This window comes from Podarcis cretensis, assembly GCF_951804945.1.
Source record: "Podarcis cretensis genome assembly, chromosome: 4".
Lineage (NCBI taxonomy): Eukaryota > Metazoa > Chordata > Lepidosauria > Squamata > Lacertidae > Podarcis > Podarcis cretensis.
Genome location: NC_137173.1, coordinates 33,998,616 through 34,019,680, shown reverse-complemented (window position 1 = coordinate 34,019,680; position 21,065 = coordinate 33,998,616). Strand labels below are relative to the sequence as shown.

At 40.4% G+C, this 21,065-nt stretch overlaps 2 protein-coding genes across 2 annotated transcripts in view; one reads left to right on the top strand and one right to left on the bottom strand.

Moving 5' to 3' along the window:
* Window positions 1-21,065, top strand: part of SLC35A5 (solute carrier family 35 member A5) — a 340,246-nt gene that overhangs the window by 258,347 nt on the left and 60,834 nt on the right. The window lies entirely within an intron of this gene.
* Window positions 5,054-21,065, bottom strand: part of F5 (coagulation factor V) — a 40,278-nt gene continuing 24,266 nt past the window's right edge. Inside the window, exons 15-25 of the mRNA XM_079973254.1 lie at window positions 19,847-20,083; window positions 19,219-19,426; window positions 17,804-17,983; window positions 17,130-17,246; window positions 16,110-16,181; window positions 14,520-14,614; window positions 11,261-11,416; window positions 8,759-8,903; window positions 8,501-8,649; window positions 7,671-7,853; window positions 5,054-6,569 (exon numbers count right to left, since the gene is read on the bottom strand). Of these exons, the coding sequence (XP_079829380.1) occupies window positions 6,423-6,569; window positions 7,671-7,853; window positions 8,501-8,649; window positions 8,759-8,903; window positions 11,261-11,416; window positions 14,520-14,614; window positions 16,110-16,181; window positions 17,130-17,246; window positions 17,804-17,983; window positions 19,219-19,426; window positions 19,847-20,083 (1,689 nt within the window). The 3' untranslated portion in view covers window positions 5,054-6,422. The remainder of the gene's footprint in view (window positions 6,570-7,670; window positions 7,854-8,500; window positions 8,650-8,758; window positions 8,904-11,260; window positions 11,417-14,519; window positions 14,615-16,109; window positions 16,182-17,129; window positions 17,247-17,803; window positions 17,984-19,218; window positions 19,427-19,846; window positions 20,084-21,065) is intronic.

Sequence of the window (21,065 nt, the reverse complement as noted above, 5' to 3'; positions counted from 1 at the left end):
CGGGTGTCCCCACACCACTCACACATAGATACACTGGGCTCTGTTTTTTTTTAATAAACATATGCCTTGCCGTGGCGAAGGGGCTTGAATAACTCAAAGAAGCTATGACCTACGTCGTGCAGGGCCACCAAAGATGGAGAGTTTTGACCAAACGTGATCCACCTGGAGCAGGAACCGGCAAGCCACTCCAGTATCCCTGCCAAGAAAACTCCATGGACAAAGACAACAGGCATAGATATGGTTTTCCCAGTACAATGGTACCTCGGGTTACATACATTTCATGTTACAGACGTTTCAGATTACAGACTCCGCTAACCCAGAAATAGTACCTCAGGTTAAGAACTTTGCTTCAGGATGAGAACAGAAATTGTGCTCCGGCGGCACGCGGCAGCGGGAGGCCCCATTAGCTAAAGTGGTCTTCAGGTTAAGAACAGTTTCAGGTTAAGTATGGACCTCCTGAACGAATTAAGTACTTAACCCGAGGTACCACTGTAGTGATGTATGGAAGTGAGAGCTGGACCTTAAAGAAGGCTGATCACTGAAGAATTGATGCTTTTGAATTATGGTGCTGGAGGAGACTCTTGAGAGTCCCATGGACTGCAGTAAGATCAAACCTATCCATTCTTAAGGAAATCAGCCCTGAGTACTCACTGGAAGGACAGATCCTAAAGCTGAGGCTCCAATACTTTGGCCACCTCATGAGAAGAGAAGATTCCCTGGAAAATACCCTGATGTTGGGAAAGATGGAGGGCACAAGGAGAAGGGGACAACAGGACAAGATGGTTGGACAGTGTTCTCGAAGCTACCAGCATGAGTTTGACCAAACTGCAGGAGGCAGTGAAAGACAGAAGTGCCTGGTGTGCTCTGGTCCATGGGGTCACGAAGAGTCGGACACGACTAAACAACTAAACAACAAAAATGATGCTTCTAAGTGATTTTTCAATTTTTAAATATTGTTATTATCACAATACCTCTCTTCATCCGAGAATCACAGGGCGGTTCACAAGTCATTTATATAAGGGAATGGGCGTAGTCAAGGGTGGGCAGGGAGGGGCAGCTGCCCCCCCCCATAAATCAATGCAAATCAATAGAAATACATAGCTAACTGGGGTTCTCCCCCACCAACAAAAGGCCTTTCTCCTCCCCCCAACAAAAATCATGGTTATGTCCATGTATAAGGGTGGAATCCTATGGTTCCTGAGAGAGCATCTCAGGCCATGGGATTTTGCAGATTCTGCAAGTGTCTTTCCTTAGGCTACATATTTGACTCTCGGATCCAGTTGGTCAAAAGTCACCATCAGTAATATCCAGAGTCAGTTTTGAACCATCTGAATGAAAGATGGTGCTGGAACATTGGTGGAAAGGTTGCTGTGTATGATCCAATGTTGATTAGACATTAGAAACCAAGGCAAACTTCTTGACATGGAAACTGCTAGAAGCTGGCATGGGAAGCACTTGTGTAAGTAAGTAGTTGGTAATGTGTGAAAGTATATAGACCCAAGTTCAGACCCCACTAGACCCAGCATCTGTGCTCTCTTACAATAGGAGCCAGCATGGTGTAGTGGTTAAGAGCAGTGGACTCGTAATCTGGTGAACTGGGTTTGCTTCCCCGCTCCTCCACATGCAGCTGCTGGGTGACCTTGGCTAATCACACTTCTCTGAAGTCTCTCAGCCTCACTCACCTCACAGTTTGTTGTGAGGGAGGAAGGGAAAGGAGATTATTAGCTGCTCTGAGACTCCTTAAGGGGAGTGAAAGGCGGGATATCTTCTTATTCTAGGTTGTATTCCACTAAGTCCTACTCAGAGTAGACCCTAATAAACCCTAATGATGGGCACATCACTCAGTCACCTTGGGCCAGTCACTCTCTCAGCCTAACCTACCTCACAGGGTTATTGTGAGATTAAAATGGGGAAGGGACAACAATGTACACCACCTTTGGCTCCTTTGAAGATAAAGTGGTATATAACTGATAAAAAAATGAATGTCCATTAACTTCAGTGGGTCTACTCTGAGTACAACTAGGTTATTTTATTTTATCAAGGATATTGTTGTTCTGTGTATCCTTTAAAGTATCTCTCTCACACACATATTAATTAGATAAAAAGCTGCGCCTTAATTAAGCATCTGACCTTGTGGCTGCAGCTGACATGAATTTTAGGTGATGCAATTGTTATATGAACTTTCAAAAACAAAGAGGCTCTGAATAATATGGTGTCACAACCACTACCAGTTCTCATGACTGTTTTGCCTATCATTTTGTGGTTTAGGACCCATTGATCTGACACATTATTTTTGAATCTGTGTTGTCACAATTGATTGCTATCCAGATCTAGAAATAGCAGGAGGAATCCTTGAGAATTAGTGTACTAGGTTACTAGCCACAAGGCTTCCCTTCTGTACACTCAACAGTATCCTTTCTCTTTCCTTGCTGAACTTCAACTGAACTTCTGTTATTGAGTTTCATGAGTTTTACCCTGATCCAAGGTCAGATCTAAAAATAGCCTTTGCTCTATATTAAGGGAAATGTCCACAATATTCAGGATAGGCCCAGGTCTCATACACAGAGGGACCACATTGATATTGACAAACAGTACATTCTTCCTGAGAGCCTCTCAAATGAATGTACACCCCCCCCCCCAGGACTCTTGGGGGCTTTAAAAGGCCCTGCTCCAGGGAGTGGAAAGGGCTCAGGAAACAGGGCTGCTTCTGTGTCCTGCCTAGATTAGTCTATACTTCTAGAACAAGACTTCAGTCTAGACACATCATGTAAGGAGCTTCTCCCCTCTGAAACTTTGAGGGGCCTGAGTCTTCATCAACCTAATAACATAATTTGGATCCCTCTCTCAGTTGAATTTTGCATGAAGTACAAAGTCAGAGTGAAGTCACCTCAGAACCTATCTATTTCACCAGAGTAAACCAGTTTCAGTTATTGCTGAAGGCGCTCTCAAAGCATGTTGTAGCAAGCATCATACACGAGACTGTTTCTGCCTAATGACTAAGCATGGTCTTTTGAAATTTCAGCTGTAGTCACCCAGGAATCACCTTATTCCACATAAGATCAGCTGAATGTATTGCAAAAGACAGGGCCAACAGACAGAAAGGGAAAATAATATTTCCTGGTTATAGTGTACCTGTATTGTAAAGAGCTTCTGATTTAATTAAGATGTGAGCTAACGGGGTACACTATTAGAAAGTTTAAAATGCTGGCCTGAGTTAAGCTACATAAATTCTAAACAGAATAATCAATGATACAATATTGCATTAATTATAAAGTACTAAAGTTATTTGTATTAAAATTATCATGCAAATATTGAGCTACCTGGATGTTGGCAACTGAATACTGTGGGATTTCCAAGTAAACATGAATATAATAATAGTAATAATAATAATAATAATTATACCCCACCCATTTGCCTGGGCTTTCCCAGCCACTCTGGGCAGCTTCCAACAAAATATTCAAATACAGTAATGCATGAAACATTAAAAGCTTCCCTAAACAGGGCTGCCTTCAGATGTCTTCTAAAAGTCTGATAGAATTGTGTTGTAGGTAGGTCTCAAACTCAATTTCTCACCTGTGAAATGAAACTATTTTTAGCCAAATCATCCTTGCTACTATGAGGAAGGATTAAAGAAAATATATGAAAAGCTTGCTTCGTTTTCATTAGCATATTTTATGGGAGCGAAGACATTGCAATGAAATTATTTTGCCAAGGTGTGTTCATGGACCACACAGATACAACAAAGCTGAGCTGTAGGCTCCTTTCTTTACTTTTGCAGGTTTCTCTTCCTTGCATCCTTGGATTTCTCTCTGCTGTGTCAACCTGAGTTATCTGCATTGGTAAAGGCAGGCGACCCAGTATATCCATGTACTCATGTTTGTGCAACACCCCTACAAATAGCTGGATGTCAGAGGCTAAGCTTAGGATCATAGCTGATTGTTTAAGACCAATACAATGTTATTTGCCAAAAGTGAAATGGAAAATAAAATCCAGTTTAAATAAAGTACAATGAATACAGGAAGAATAATATTCATATGGTAAGCATATGAGCTGGCTGTGTGCAGGAACTCTGAACAGAAAAACATAATAATGTTGCAACCCAGAGTTTGAGTCAGATGCTTTGAAGTAAACTCATCCTTCACAGTTATAAGAAATAACAACAATGAATGATTTGTTAAAAATTTAACATGCTTGATAAAGTGAATCAGATGCATCTAGCATAGTCAGCTTGGCAAAAACTTCAGATTTAAAAAAAAACAAAAACAAACCATCGCCTCAGATTAGATCTAATTAAGCACTTATCCAGTTTTCTATGACTTTGGGCCAAATTGCATGAAAGTCATGGTGAGATTTCTCAAAATTCTTTTTATTTCATTCAAAGCAGATGTAGGCTGAAATTGATCAAGGTTTAACCCTTTCCCCCACTACCATTTGCCTTATAGAAATTGCTCCCCACTTCTAAATTGATGTTAGCCCATGTGGGGGCTTCCCCACTCCTCAACTAGAACTAATAGCAGCTTTGCGATAATTTATTTTAGTTGGGGAAACAGTGTAGGGGAATGGAGCCACATGCCTCCAATAGCACCAGTGACTGGATCCTGTTCAGGCCCTTCCCCAGTTGATTTTATACTTTAAAAAGAAGTAAATGTCTCCTACATCATATATAGTTTGGGCCTTTGTTCCACAGCAGGAAAGAATGAAACAGCATTTGCTATCCATGGGTGAAGGATGGGGAATCTGTGCCGCCTCCAGATTGTGCTGGACTCCAAATCCCATCCAGCAGCAAGTATGACCAGTATTCAGAGATGATGGGATCTGAACTTAAGTTCCTGCACCCAGGCTGCAAACTTTACTCATTGCACCACACGGGCTGAGCCATGATTTTAGTGTTTTTGAACCAATTCCTTCCTAGCATTTCCCCTCATACAGTGTCAGTTTTGTTATACAGAAATAAGAATACAGCACATTTTCTTTGCCTCTTAGTAACAGTCCAAAGGTCTTCCAGATCAGTGATTTTTAAATTGTTGGAATAAACGGGAGCTGCCACCAAGTGTGCTTTTTACACATTAGATATGCATTGTTTTGCATTTTATTCAGAAAATATGAATAACATCATGAAATAGATCCTGAAAAAGTGTTAAGCATCTTGCAGAAAGATTTACCACCCGCTTATGAATTTCAGTGTTAATCTACCTCCAAAGTCATGGAAGGAAGACCTAACCATAGATAGTTAGCAAAATACATGACTGTGCATTTGGATACATACCTTACATAACAATTTCTACTCATCTTAAATCATTCTCTAATATGTGGTGTAAGTTCTTTTAAACGCTTTCCCCACATACAATGAAGTCAATAATTGTTGGAAGCACAAACATCTAGCTGATATGCAGAAAATCACAGAACTCTACAATTCTATGATTTCCTACTTATCTTTGGGAACTGCCCTTTTCGCTTTGGAACTCATCTGAGATAATGTAGAACCAATGGCGGTGTTTGTCTACTTAGATCAGTTATACTGACAAATGTTGTGAATATTCATTTATCAGCAGCAGCAGGGATGGCTTTTGTGAAGAATCAGAACAGGAGTTACCAACGTGGCACCTGTGGCTGTAGTGGAGCTCCTAAGGTCTTGCCCAGGTGCCCCCTCTGAGCTGTCTCCTTGGCCATAAGGGTGCTTACCTTTCCTCTCCTTAGGGAGGAAGTTGAAAGAGCAACACTATTCCCCACTTCTCTTTCAGCTCTATGCCCTTTCCAAGGCTGAAATTAATTCTGCTAGATCCAACTTCTATCCAGGTCCCATAGTAAGGGAAATATATGCACTATCTTTCTGTCTCTCATGGAGGTGGGGTGTGATCCGCAGAGGAGAAATGAAAAGTGGGTGATGCTGATAGCACGGTCTCAAAAATCCAAATGTGCCTTCAGGCCTACAAATGTTGGTGACTCCTGAATTAGAACATGACCAACTAACCTCCCCTGAATGAATGGCTCTTCAGAATCCTTTGGTAAACAAAGCTCATACATCTGCTGACAGCTCATGGATCAGAGACTCCTGACCCCACTGCTCATTCCTGCTCTTACTATCTGGTTTAAGCATGCTGTTCTGAGCATGGAAGAGGGAAGGTAGGAAGTGCAGAAGAAGGCAAAGGCAATGATGGTAATACATTAAGGTATCTATTCACAGTGGTAATGGAAAATACAATTGTTTGTTTATCTTATGCATTCACAGTACTTAAATAGGTATGAATGTCTTTTAATTGAATTTTCAAAGCTATTCCAATCCACAGCTTAAAGTGCTTTGGATACGCACACCATAATCACTCTAAAAGAGTTTTTTGTTCTGGTTTCCCCTTTTACAACATCTGGTATCAGCAAGCTTAAAGGTTGTGGGGCTTTCAGTATGACAGTCTTCTGTTCAGCCCCTAAAACACATCACAACCAAAGAGTTCTATCCGAAGTACAATACTCAGATTCCATGTTTTTGGAACGACACGAAGGAATCGGGAAAATATCGGTGGCCTGAAGTAGTTCTTGACTAGGCCACCACTGTTACTGTTGCCTGTGAACACCTGAAAACAAGCATAACAAAATGAGTGGACAAAAGTGCAGAATGAATAGACAAAAGGTTGGACTAACTCATATTCCCACAATGGCACATAATATCTAAGTTCATATAAACCTGTGCAGTCCCTTATGTGTCAGGCCATTGGGCCATCCTTTGAGTCCACGGCAAACACTGTACCAATTATGATTCCCTAAGTTCTCAGGCAGAGATCTTCCCAAGTTCCATTCCCCACAGTGGTGTGGGGGGGATCTGCTACACATTAGAATTTGGACCTAAGGCCTCTAGCTTTTGATCTTTACAATAAAAAGGTAGCTCCAGTATTTTATTCCACGTTACACAAGCCATATCTAATGATCACTGGTCGCTATATTGCTTGTAAGAACTCTAAATCCTTGTTGTTGTTGTTTAGTCGTTTAGTCGTGTCCGACTCTTCGTGACCCCATGGACCAGAGAACGCCAGGCACTCCTGTCCTCCACTGCTCCCCGCAGCTTGGTCAGACTCATGCTGGTAACCTCGAAAACACTATCCAACCATCTCGTCCTCTGTCGCCCCCTTCTCCTTGTGCCCTCCATCTTTCCCAACATCAGGGTCTTCTCCAGGGAGTCTTCTCTTCTCATGAGGTGGCCAAAGTACTGGAGCCTCAGCTTCACAATCTGTCCTTCCAGTGAGCACTCAGGGCTGATTTCCTTCAGAATGGAGAGGTTTGATCTTCTTGCAGTCCATGGGACTCTCAAGAGTCTCCTCCAGCACCATAATTCAAAAGCATCAATTCTTCGGCGATCAGCCTTCTTTATGGTCCAGCTCTCACTTCCATACATCACTACTGGGAAAACCATAGCTTTAACTATACGGACCTTTGTTGGCAAGGTGATGTCTCTACTTCTCAAGATGCTGTCTAGGCTTGTCATTGCCCTTCTCCCAAGAAGCAGGCGTCTTTTAAATCCTTGGTGAAGCAAAATGATTTGGCAGTATAGAGTCACTGAGTCAAACCTGGCAAATCAAGACTGTTAAAGGAGACCTCAATAGTAGGGGGGAGTGGCCAACATTTTTAATGCTTAGCATAAACGAAAATAATAAATAGGGAGGGAGAGGAAGAACTGATACCTTTACCATGGAAGTTGAATCATTCATGTAAGGCTTCCACACTGAACCATCATCGCTGTAGAGGATGGAAAATGTCTTCACATACATTTCACTGTACATTGATTTAGCTCCTTGTGTTATGATGCCTGTTATCTTCTTAGGTTGAAGGAGATCAATCTGCAGCCATTGTTGGTTGTTGTTGGACTGTAAAATTAATGAGAACAATAATAACACTAAGTTGTGCAAGTTCACTGGTGAATATCCAATACATGCAAATCTTTAACTGAGTTCTACAGAAGTGCACAAGGTCACTGAACACTGGAAGGACTCTAAAATAGCCAAGTGTTTAGCATCCTTCCATGTATTCTTTATTTAATTATATGTATTAGTTGACCTACAATCAAAATAATTTGTAAAGTGGAAGTAATTCAAAGAAAATAAAACATAGTTGTTAAAAGAAAGCAATAAAAAATGTAAAGCTAAATAACCAACACTTCATTCAAGCACAATTCCATATATGTCTGCTCAGAAGTAAGTCTTAATAAGCTCAGTATTCCAGGGTTAAGTGTATATACTAATCAAGGATATCACCTGCAGGCATTACAGCTGCTGATCCTGTGTACACTGGAGTAGATCCAATGACTACAGGTTTTTGGGTTTTTTTTAACGGAGTTCATTCACTAGCGCTAGCGCTAACTTCTTTCCTCTTTTTCTGTTGATATCTTTATATGCTATTTTAATATGATGGTTAGCTTGTGCGCCACCCTGATTATTTCATTTTTACTCTACTTCTACATTATTAAAAAAATAAACAACTGCAGAAGCTTCGATTTTGCAGCTTTCGTCTTTACCTTTGCTTGCCAGGCATTCATCTTCCCTTTGAGATTGAGGCGGGCAAGAGATGGCTCCCATGAACCCAACCAAGTCTTCTTATAAGAAGAGGCTGTAATTTGCACATTCTTGATAGCCGCACTTTCAATTCCCAACGGCATAAAGCAATCTATCATAAAAAATATGGACACATCCTGGTTAGATCTCCTAAGCAACAGTATGGTTTACAGGAAAGATGTACACATAGAAAGGCCTCAGCTGCAGGGTGCAGGTCTTACCTTCTGTATCACAACCCAGGAGTTCCATACGAAGAGTAGGCCTGTTATAGAACTTGGTTGGATACACCCTAATATACCTAGCAACAAGAGGAGGGTCAATGAGGTTTTCTTTTATTCCATGGGCATCTGAATTGCCTTCAAAAACCTAGTGGAAACAAAAGAGCTCTGTAAGCAACTCTACAGTATTTGTTAATGGATGCAGTCCCAGTGAAGTATCTCACGTATATTTTCTTACATGGATTCTGCCCATTTGCCTGTTCAGACCCAGAAACCTCCCCCCTAAATAAATTCACACTTGACTCAAATTTTAGTTTTGGTTTTTGGCAGAATTTAGGCCACAACTTTATTGATTACAGAAAGTGAGTGGTTGCATAGGCTCTGGTTCGACTAGCTCCCTGCCATGCAGGTAGCGCTGACCCAGAGTTCCAGCATAGGTCAGCCAAGGGAGAACACCTGGATAAGCGAAAAGTCAGGAACGGACTATGTCTGCCACCCACATGTTCCCCTGGACTCAGACACGGGCACAACCCCCTCTGAGGGCTTGACCAAACCATTTGAGTCCCTGGATTCCTTTTATGGAATACCCTTCACATAGGGATGGCAGAGCGTTCTCCCATCCCTATCACCTAAACCAGAGCCTATCCGCAACCCTACAAGTTGTGACGATTTGTTACACAGCAGGCGAAACCCAAATGGCAACAGCCAATAGCCAAGTGGGGGAAATTCCTGCCATGCCCCTGTCCCAATGACACATGACACACGACGGCATAGCAAGGTCAAACGCAAAAGCCCTAAAAGTAGGGAGAGGTGGTGTTCCGAATGCACAAGCTGAAAGAAGAAGCTCTGGGTCACGTGCATAGGTATAAATAGGTCCCTCGAACCGTTTGGACTGTGTCCCATTGGCCAGATTGCACCTTAGCTATGAGGGGCCTACCAATCAGGTGTTGTGGCTGACGAATCTTGCCCACCCACAACACAGGGGATCGGTTTCCAGGTCTCACCACAACATGTGCCCTCCTTAAGGGAGGACAGGATTTCTATACAATTTCTCGGGCTAAAAAAGATGGACCATAATAGCCCTGAACCAATTTTTATTCCAGTTAACCATGCATAATAAATGGTGGCTCTCTAGGTGGAGATGTGTTTCAGAAGATGCACCCAGCCAGTTCAGTGGGGACTGGATGAGAATTGCAATATGTATGGAGATACACATTTATATCCTCATGGGCTACATGTGGAAAAGGTTACTTGCATGTGGTCATATATGTTTAGCACTGGCATCTAGTATTCATATAAGTTTAACAGTTGTATTCTCATATTTATTTATTATTACGTTTACATCCCACCTTTCCTTCAAGGAGCTCAAGATGGCATACTTGGTTCTCTGTCTCATTGTGATTTTTAAATTTTTATTTATTTCTATACTGCTATATTATTTTTAAAAATCAACGTGATTTGCAGTAATACCTATATGCAATAAGACATGTAAAAATTTAAAATCAGAGACTATCAGCTAACTTTTTCTTAATTACCTGCACAAGCCTAGCAGCACAGAAAAGTTTTCAACAGGCATTTAAAGGTTGAAACTAAAGGTGCCTGCTGAATCCCTACTGGCAGAGCATTCCACAGGACTAGGCTGATCAAACTAAAGGATATATTTCGTGCTGATGTCAAATGAGCCTTGCCATCTCAAGTGGAGCTCCTGCAAATGTTCTCAGTGATCAAGCTGGGATATTAGGGTTTAGGCAATTCCTATGGTACTCTAGACCTAAATTAAAGCAAGCAGACTCTGAAGTAGATGCACAGCCAGTGCAGATATTTTAACAATGGTGTTAAAATAAAATAAAATAAATTATTATTATTATTAGCCCACCCATATTCCAACACACATAAAAATAATAAAATATCAAACATTAATAGTAACAATCTGATCCTATACAAAAAGTCACAATAACTTTAAAATAAACAATTTATATAAAATAAAGCAATATTCAATAATCAATAATAATAATAATAATAATAATAATAATAATAATGTATTATTTATACCCACCCATCTGGCTGTAAACCCATCCAACCCCGCCCATCCAACAGTAAACAGTAAAATTAAACATCAGCAAATAATAATTTAACAGTCTGCACTTATCAATTACAATAAAGAATTACTAATCTATAATCAGATTAGTAATGTAGCAGAACAGGTCTCTTATAAAGGGTCCTGGGGTTGAAGGTGGAGCAAGGAAGGGGAAAAGCTATCCTCAGAACACTGTAAAGTAGATTAGGCTGCAAGACTGGCCCAAGGTCACCCAGTGAGCTTCACGGCTGAGTGGAAATTTGAACCCTGATCTCCTTTGTCATAGTCCAGGAGTCTAACAGTAACAACTGCAGCACATTGGCTCTCTTTATATTAATCTATATTATCCCTTGAGCAAAAACTTCAATGCCTGCTGCCTTTTTTCCCCCAAGTGGAAAACAGGGACAAGTACAGTAAAATATACACACCTTCTGTGCCCCTAAGTGATTCCCTTTAAAAGCAACCCATTTTCTTCCATCTTTGCTGTAGGCAATGACGTACTCCATTGTATACAAGGAACGCATTAACTGCTTGGCTCCTTGGGTCTGAATGCCTGTGATTAGAACCTGCTTTTCTAGGTCCACCTATACAGGAGCAAAACAGTAGATCCATATAAGTGCAGTTTCATTGGAAAGGTATCCTCTTTGTGAGAAAGACAAGTGTGATTTTGGCACATGCACACATAAAACTCCATGGTATATGACTACTGTAGTTCTATGTGTATGTTGTGACTCAGCCAGTTTATTTTTATTTTTCAATGTTCATTTTTTCATATAATATGCAGCTTTATTGTTTTTCTTTCTGTAATGATGCTACTGAGAAAGACAAAAACATATGCAAGATAGTTAGGATCTGGGGCCCCTTCCAGACCACTGGGTCCCAGTAATTTGTACCAGCTCCCCGCTGCTGTCCTCGTCAACCTTGGTGCTCATTATCCTATTGGGGAAATCATACACAATCCCACCTTTGATACTATTTGTGCCAGCAAATGTTTTGGGGCAGTCACACTGCTTCATTTCCCATCAGTGCATACAGAATACAGGACATCCACCACAGAAGGCAGTTCCACTAGGCAGGCATGGCCAAACTTGGCCCTCCAGATGTTTTAGGACTACAACTCCCATCATCCCTAGTTAACAGGACCAGTGGTCAGGGAAGATGGGAATTGTAGTCCCAAAACATCTGGAGGGCCAAGTTTGGCCATACCTGCACTAGTGCTTCAATAAACTACTTGCCTAGGATGGCTAAAACAAGACTTTTTAAGAGCAAGGTACATTTCCATAGAAGGTTATGTAGTCCTACTTTAGAGTTAAGCAATTTGGGGCACTTGAAATAAGTAAAATCAAGAATCTCACGTAGGACAAAAAACCCATCCCAAAAATGTAAAAACATTTGGCATCTGCATGATTGGAATATATAACTGGATACAGCAAAGATCTGCTGAAGGCCATGAACCATTTTGTAGCAAGGGGCAAACAGAGAGCAAGTCAGAAGTAGAAAACGACCCTTTTGTTGATAGGTCATATTTTCCTTTAAAATCATATTTTTCTTCTAAGTTCTGGGGGCATTGTCTTTTGTTCTTTCAGTAGTGGTACTATTTACCAATACAAAAGCCCTTTCTCTAGATATTCAGAATTCAAACAAACAGTATTAAGTGACCTTTCTACCCTAGCTGATGAAGCAGAAGTGTGCCCAAAAGTTAACTATTGCCCTAAGTACACGCAAGCCCTCAGATGGACCTCAAATCTCTCTCTGTCTCAGCCATGAACTTCAGAAAAATGTTCCAAAACATTCGTAGCCACTACAATAGGCTTAGTATTTTCTTTTTCAAAGCTGACACAGAACTGCAGAGTTGAGAAGATTACAGACGTGATCACAGGGCCTATAGCTCAATCCCCTATTCCCAGACCCAAACAACTTTTAACCCACTGATTGTTATCTCATCACAAACAACCTATTGGGCCACCAGATGACTCACACAAGACTGTCAAGAAGCCACACAGGCCTAGCCAGGCATCTTTAGGCAATTTGGCCTGACACCAAACATGGCAATCCATCAGATTATATTGATACAAATCCACATCACCCAGCATCTCATCTCAGATTGAAGCTGCCCCTGATACCTTCAAAGAAGAGGGAAGGTATAAGCTTTCCAAAGCTCATAAAAGCAAAATATGACCCCAACAGTCTCAAATGGAAGAATATGAATTTATTTAGAGCCCCACAAATTTAAGAACAAGCCCATCAAAGTCCAGTGTCCTGTTCTCACAGGCCAGCCAGATGCCTGTAGGAAGCCCACAAGAAGCACTGGAATGCGACAGCGCTCCCCACATTTGTAACTCCTAGGAACTGGTATTCAGAGGCATAATGTCCTGGATAGTAGTGATGGAACATTTGTTTAATCCTCTTATAAAGCCATCCAAGTTGGTGGTGGCTCTACAATTTCTGAAAGTGAATTCCAGAGTTTAGCTTTGCATGAAAATGTAATTTATTTGGTCTGTCCTGATTCTTCCATCATTTAGCTTTATTATACAGTCCTGTGAGTTCTGGTATAATGAGAGAAAATTTCACCACATTCTCCACACCATGCATTATAGACCTCTGTCATGCCCCACCCCTCACTCTGCTTTTTATTTAACCTGAAAAGGCCCAATTGTTGGCACCTCTTCTCATAGGGGAGTTGTTCCAGCTCCTTAATCATATTGCATGCTCTTTTCTGAACATTTCCCAACATTTCCCATTTTTGCAGTCACAAGAGAATTTTAATGAATGTATCCTACTCTGTATCAAGTACAACAATGCTCTTTGGCCTGCAACTTTATCCATCAGGCTATTCCAGAAGTTCAAAGCTAAAGTACCTTCTGATGTCTAGACTATTAGTTCTTTTACCCTTGAAAATTCTGACCCCAAAGATACTTGGGAAATTATCAGGAAGAATTTTTCAGAAAAAAGCGTTCTCTCCACTCTTGAGGTTGCAAAGCACAGCACTTGGTCTCCTCTCTATTTAAATCTCCCTTTGTGTAGAGATTTCCAAAAGGGATACATGACAAATCTGAAGAATCATGAATTGTGCAGGCTGTTTATGTTAGCCAGATTTAATATGTTTCCCTCGATGATAGTAAGAGGAAGATATTTAGCTCTCCCAGAATCAGAGCGTCTCTGCAAATGTAGTAAACAGGAACCTGATACTTTGGAGCATATTTTCTTTTCTTGTGATTTTGGCATTTATGCCAGAAGACAATTATTAGAGTCCTTACAACTCAACAGGCTCAATTCTATGCTACCAACGGTTCAGGACCTGCTCTCAGACAGGAATGATCAAATTACTTTAATAGTGGCTGAATTTCTGAGTGCTGTCCATGTAGAAAGACTGGGCCATTATAAAGAGATTTAGTGGTTCTTAATTGATTGGTGATGTGGTAGTGATGTATTGTATTATTTATGCAAATTGATTTTCTCTGGAGTTAAAGATCTGATGGGGACAAACCTTGTTATGTTGAGCTTGTATTTTGCACAATTTGTATACGGTGTCTGTTTGATAATGTGTGGTTTGCTATGCCTAATAAAGGATATTCGAATTCGGTTCTTTTACCCACACAGGCCATCATACCTTCAACTCAGCATTTTTAAAAAATCAGGTTACTTCAAATCTATACTCATAAAACTGTTTCTGTGATCAAATCATACCTGGATCCAGGGAAGTTCACTTTCGTTCTTCCCAGCGCTCCAAGCATTGTATTTTCCATCATTATTTAATCTTGCCAGTTTAGGCTCCCAGTATCCTGGGTAAGACCAAACAGAAAATGTATTGCAAAAGGAAACTGAAAAGCTTAAACGATGCCAGTTTTCAGAACAATTGTTTCAAAAAAGCAGTTTAGTGGTTGTAAACTACATTATTAACAATAAATAAAAGCTATTGAATCCCATTACAAACTACAATACACTAACACATCCTAACCCAACAGAACAGCCAAGGTCTTTACTATCCTTTTTTGCATGCTCCTTGCATTTTTGATGGAAACACGTTTGAATTGACTGATTCATTCATGACAAGAATGGACAAGATACTAAACATTATCAATAATACATTGGCAATCTGTAAACAAAATAGTGAGTGAGAATTTTTTTAAAAAACCCTGCTCTTAGGAGCAGTCCAAGGGAAAGGTAAGTCCAGTCATGAACGACTCTGGGGTTGTGGTGCTCATCTTGCTTTACTGGCCGAGGGAGCTGGTGTTTGTCCGCAGACAGTTTTCCGGGTCATGTGGCCAGAGCAGAACACGGAAACGCCATTTAAATTCCCACTGGAGCGGTACCTATTTATCTACTTGCACTTTTTGGCATGCTTTTGAACTGCTAGGTTGGCAGGAGCTGAGACCAAACAACGGGAGCTCACCCCATTACGGGGATTTGAACCGCCAACCTTCCAATCGGCAAGCCCAAGGCTCAGTGGTTTACACCACAGCGCCACCCACATCCCTCTTAGGAGCAGTATAGAACTTGCTAAAACAAACACATTCTAATGCATTTCAAATGAAAAAATTGCTGTTGCTAATTCATCACCAGCAGGGCAAGTCGCAGGTTGAGATGGCATTTTCAGAACCAATTTATAGATCAGGTCTTTGCTTGCTAACCAAACACGATCACAAACCACACTGAACGGCTGAGAAACCGACCTGTCAAATTAGAGCAGCCAGAGGCAAGCATAATCTATTTTCATTTTGCAATATGTGGCAAATATTTATATAATATATTAATCATGTGATTAATATATTAGTAATTAAATATTGGTTAGTAAGAAACTAACAAATATGGGGAAAATGGGGAGATTTTTTTAGAATAATAATTATAATACATCATAAGAGTCTGTACAAATGCCAGGACAATTCACAATTGTTTGTATTTGGAAAAAATGTGTTGTTGTTGTTGTTGTAATATTCTAAAGATTACAATATTGTAATATTTATAAATATTGTAAATAAAAATATTTAAACAAACACGTTATATTCAGTATGTTATATTGCATGCCTGCTAGTTAGTATATTACCCATTTGTGCTGGCCATTTTGGTACCATGAAAGATAATTTATGTCTACCACAATGGGGAAAAATGGAAGTGTTAATGTTGGGCCACCACAGAATGTGGGTGTTCATTAAAGCAGTAGTCTATTGTGTAGTGGTTCCATTGCTAGATGCTAGAATTTAAAGTATATCACCTGCAAAGAGACAAAACATATTCAACTTAACGACTTAAATTCCTTCACTTTGAAATTTAACTTACCTATGTAGTTCGAAGCACTGATCTGTGAGTCTTTTATAATGCCACTTGCTAGACCCATGGGCAGCTTGCATCCTATTGAGAGGGATCAAACGCATTAGCCCTACATAAATTCTGGTGGTAGGCAGAGCAATCCTATACCCTAGGTTACACCTGGGGGTGAGATGGAGATGCACCATTGCTACATCTTGTGTGCACTTAGTCTGGGATGGGAAGGAAAAAATACACAGCCAGACTTAAAAAAAAAAAAAAAGCATGAAAATGGCAGACATGATCCCAGCATCCCTGGAAACTCTGCCAGTACCCACCAATCAGGGCCTGTCCCAGTGACAATGGGTTGCACCCAACAAGGTTTTTGTCAAAATAGACTCACTGAAATTAATAGACCTGAGTAAGCCATCTTGATTAATTTCAGTGCATCTACTCTGAGTTGTTAGGATTCTTGCTCCGTGTTTGCAGTCATGGGATTGTTGTCTATCACATGACGGTGTATGTTTACATTCCACAGTGTGGGAAGTGACGGAGACAGGATGTTTTGGTATTACTGTGTTCCATGAATTGGGACTATTGTCCTTTGTTCTTTCTCTTTTTGCTGTCTGATGAGAAAGAGGAAGGAGCTAAGTCAGAATGCTCCGAGTGTATTATATGTAAATAAACGTAGATTAGCCAAAATGCTGTGCTACTGAGTTCTGTTATGCAAACTGCAAGTACTCTGCAGAATCGTAAGTGTGCTGATGCCTCTTGGTATCAGTCGTTGTGGTGTTCGGGCTGAAGAAAGCATTTGAAGCTCCCAAACGATCAACCAGGAGGGAGAGAACATGCTAGTCAGGCATGTGTCTCTGCCAGGGTCCTACATGCAACTAGGACAATCCTAACAGTTGGACCAGTACTGTATTGGAAACAACACAATGCTAATTTACTAGCAATAGCTTGAAGTCCCACTGCACACACACTGCTTCCTAACCATGCAAATACACTTATGTGCCTTGTTTTGTGAGATTCAATATGGTTAAACTCTGTTACCTGTATCTATAACAGTAAAGGAGGCTTGCATTCCTGCTTCCTGATATTCACCGACTTCTGTTTTTAAAAGCCATGTGCCAGCTCCTGACGGTTTCATTTCAACAGTACCAAATGAACCTTAAAAGCAGAAAGGAAATGCATGCACATTTTTGTTAAGCATGCCTAAACTGCAAATGTGGTCAGAAGATGAGTAGAGCAGCATCATATTAAACCAAAGCCTACTCTGTTTTTTATGATTCTGCACTAACAGGAATTAGACACCAGGTGCAAGATTCCTGAACTTTCACAAACATCTAGTTTTTTTGGTTGCTCTTGGTTAAGTGATACAGTGGTACCTTGGGTTAAGTACTTAATTTGTTCCGGAGGTCCGTTCTTAACCTGAAACTGTTCTTAACCTGAAGCACCACTTTAGCTAATGGGGCCTCCTGCTGCTGCCGTGCCCCCAGAACACCATTTCTGTTTTCATCCTGAAGCAAAGTTCTTAACCCGAGGTACTATTTCTGGGTTAGCGGAGTCTGTAACCTGAAGCGTATGTAACCCGAGGTACCACTGTATTCAGCTTTAGACTGCCGGCTATGTATTCTCATGCTATATTTTCACTGCATACGTTAGGATTTCTGATAAAAATTTTAATTTTCTGACAACAATACACGGATCCATCTGATTATATTTACCAGGAAGAAGAGGGTAGACACCAAGCTGATGATCTTCCCTTCCCTGTTCTGTGAATGTCTGACCGTGGAAATTAACAACATGAATGTCTTTTGGCCCACCCATGTTTATCAAATGCCAGTGGACCTTCTCATCCTTAAACATCCGCAACCCCTGAAGATGGTATGAAACCCCATTAATAGCTGGAACAAAAAAAGAACATGTGATCAGAGATTAAGAAACAGCACACATATCCTTCTGTGGTTGTTGTTTTTTTAAAAAACGTTGAGATGCATAGCTGCAATTTCTATAACTACTTAGTTCTTCAAAGCCTTTACATAAAAGAATATTTCAACTCTGTGGTTTAATTAAGATAGTATCACCATAGCATACAGTAGTAACCTGGAAATCCAATGCTCTTGTGAGAACATTGGGTAATTTGTTTTTTGCTGTCACCAGGGGCGGCACGTCCTGTTTCACCTCTTTCTCTGAAGCTGCAGAAGCCTCTAATAGTCCCCAAGACCACCACCTGAAGTTGCTAGTAGCAAATGAAGATTTACAGGCACAACCATCCAAACTGGGACATGCCAACTGGCTGGTTTTACAAGACAACAATTATGTTGGAAGTTCTAATCACAGAACTACAACACATAGTTGGTCCCTATTTTCTCAATGGAGGCATCACCTTCAAATAATGTACCCAGGAACTGTGCTCCTTGCCACCAGTGATTTTCAAGGGCTTTAGCGAAAGTTAGCTTTACAAATGTCAGGTTGGATGTGGAAAATTAAAATGGATGTAATCCAGTCAGCACTAAATACCTCAAGCCCTTCCAGTTTCAATGGAAAGGAGTTAAATATAAGCACAAATCCAAGTGGCTTAAAACTTTTTAACTTTTGATCATTAGAGCCCACTGATGGGATAAACGATGGCCTTGAGGAATATCTCTGCCTTTCTAGTTAAACTTTATTTAAATAGAATAATTCAATTTGAAAGGGAGAGTAAGGATGCAGTGTTAAGTTTGAAGAATAAAGAGAAAACCGACTTGCGTATTATGATGGAGGTTAATTATATTTTTCTGTTAACAAAATATTAACAGAATACATTAACATGTATCAAGAGGGGGGCCTTGGAATGAAACAGGAAAATATTTGAAGCAAAATAAGATCAGATGAGTTTGATATTAGTGCGAGGGAATAGTCAATAGCAGGACTGGTTGTGCTAAAACAATTTGAGACCTCTGACTGTAAATCTACTATATTTGAACTCTTTTCAGGAACATGGGTGACAACAGAGAGAGAAAAAAATCTCATGCAAGTGTTCTGTGTCTGTAAAATGTTAACATTCAGAAAACATCCCTATCATTTTTCTTCAGTATAGTCATAGTTATTATTCGTCATCACTAGGGATCTTATAGTAGACAAAGGAAAACATCTATACCAGGAAATTTATGGTGCCTTTTTGCTCCGGAAATCCTCTCAGCATGAATCTTTCTTTTATATTTATTGAAGTACCAGCTTTTCTCCTCATCAAAGACCATAAAAAGCAGGACAAATTCTCTCATGTCCTTTGGCTTGCTATACTTGTCAAGCATTCCTTTTTGACAGATCAAGACTGGCCCAATCAAGCCAGAGTGAATATCTTTTTCCTACAAAACAAGACAGGAAAGAGGTTCCAAAATTAGTTTCTCAGATAAATGAATTGCTGCTCTTGTGGTTTATTTGAAAGCATCAGTTCACTTCATTCCGATGCAGATATATTAATATGTAATAAATTTAAACTGTTTAAATCCTGAATTTTAAATTGCTGTAACCTGTCCTGGGACCAGCTTGTGAACGGCTGATAATAAATTAAATCATATTAGTAATTCATGAATGTTAACTGTTTAGGGAATCTCAAATCCAAGATATATCTGAAAAGCAAAAGGCATACAAATTTGAAGCCAAATTAGCCAACATGTTCTTCATTACTGTTGAAAGAATTCATTTCCCTTTTCACTCAGAGGATTCCACAGAAGTATTACTGCTTTAAAACAAAAACAAAAACTTTCTGCATTAGATTGCCTTACCGGGTTTACAGCAGAGTAGTAGGCCCAGGATTTACATGTTCTCTGACCTTCTGGAGGTCCTGACCGTTGGGTCACATGCCAGACGTAAGTATAGGTGCCATTTGGCAGGATTGCGTCATCCTCTTTAAACCATTTTGGAGACTGGTCATCATAGCTTCTACCCTCAGAAGACTTTTCATAATAAAGCCCATGGGCATGGAGAGAATATGGCCTGGAGGCCAGATTTTTAAAGTGAATCTATAATAATAATAATAATAATAATAATAATAATAATAATAATAATAATAATTTATTTACACCCTGCCCATCACAATCATAGAGCGATAAAATATCAAACATTAAAAACTTCCCAAAACAGAGTTGCTTTCAGGTGTCTCCTAAAAGTCAGGTAGTTGTTTACAGTCGTACCTTGAAGTCGAACAGAATCCGTTCCAGAAGTTCCTTCGACTTCCAAAACGTTAGGAAACCAAAGCGCGGCTTCTGATTGGCTGCAGGAAGCTGTTGCAGCCAATCAGAAGCCGCGGAAGCCCCACTGGATGTTCGGGTTCCAAAGAACGTTTGCAGACTTGAACACTCACTTCTGGGTTTGCGGCATTCAGAAGCCAAAATGTCCAAGTACCAAGGTGTTTGGGATCCAAGAGACGACTGTATTTCCTTGACATCTGATGGGAGGGCATTCCACAGGGTGGGAACCACTACCAAGCAGGCCCTCTGCCTGGTTGAACGGACAGCGATTAGCAGTTATGAAGGTGGAAAACCTCCCTTCCAAAAACTTAAAGCTTTGTGGAGTTATCCTGGGTTCAGATTTTGGAGACTACATCAAGTCACATCTAGAACTCCGCTCCCATGGGAAAATTTCTTTGAAACTATAGACAGGTTAGAAAATCTGTCTTGGGATGTACTTATTGTGCACAGCTGTCTGTCTGTACAGATCAACAAGCTGGGCATATGCAATGGTTTAATTATAAATGGTTGTCGCTACCTGTCTTCTGACTGTAACCAAGTTGTTTAATTTAGGAACAATACAAGCTGCCTTGTAGAGAGTCAGACCATTGATCCATCTAGCTCAGTACTGTCTTCACTACCTGGCAGTAGCTCTCCAGAATTTCAGAAAGGAGCCATTCACAGCCCTACCTGGAATTTAGATTTGCTATGCATTTCTGCTCCCATGTACGGCACACATAAATTAGTACAACAGTAATCCTACTCTGTGTATTCT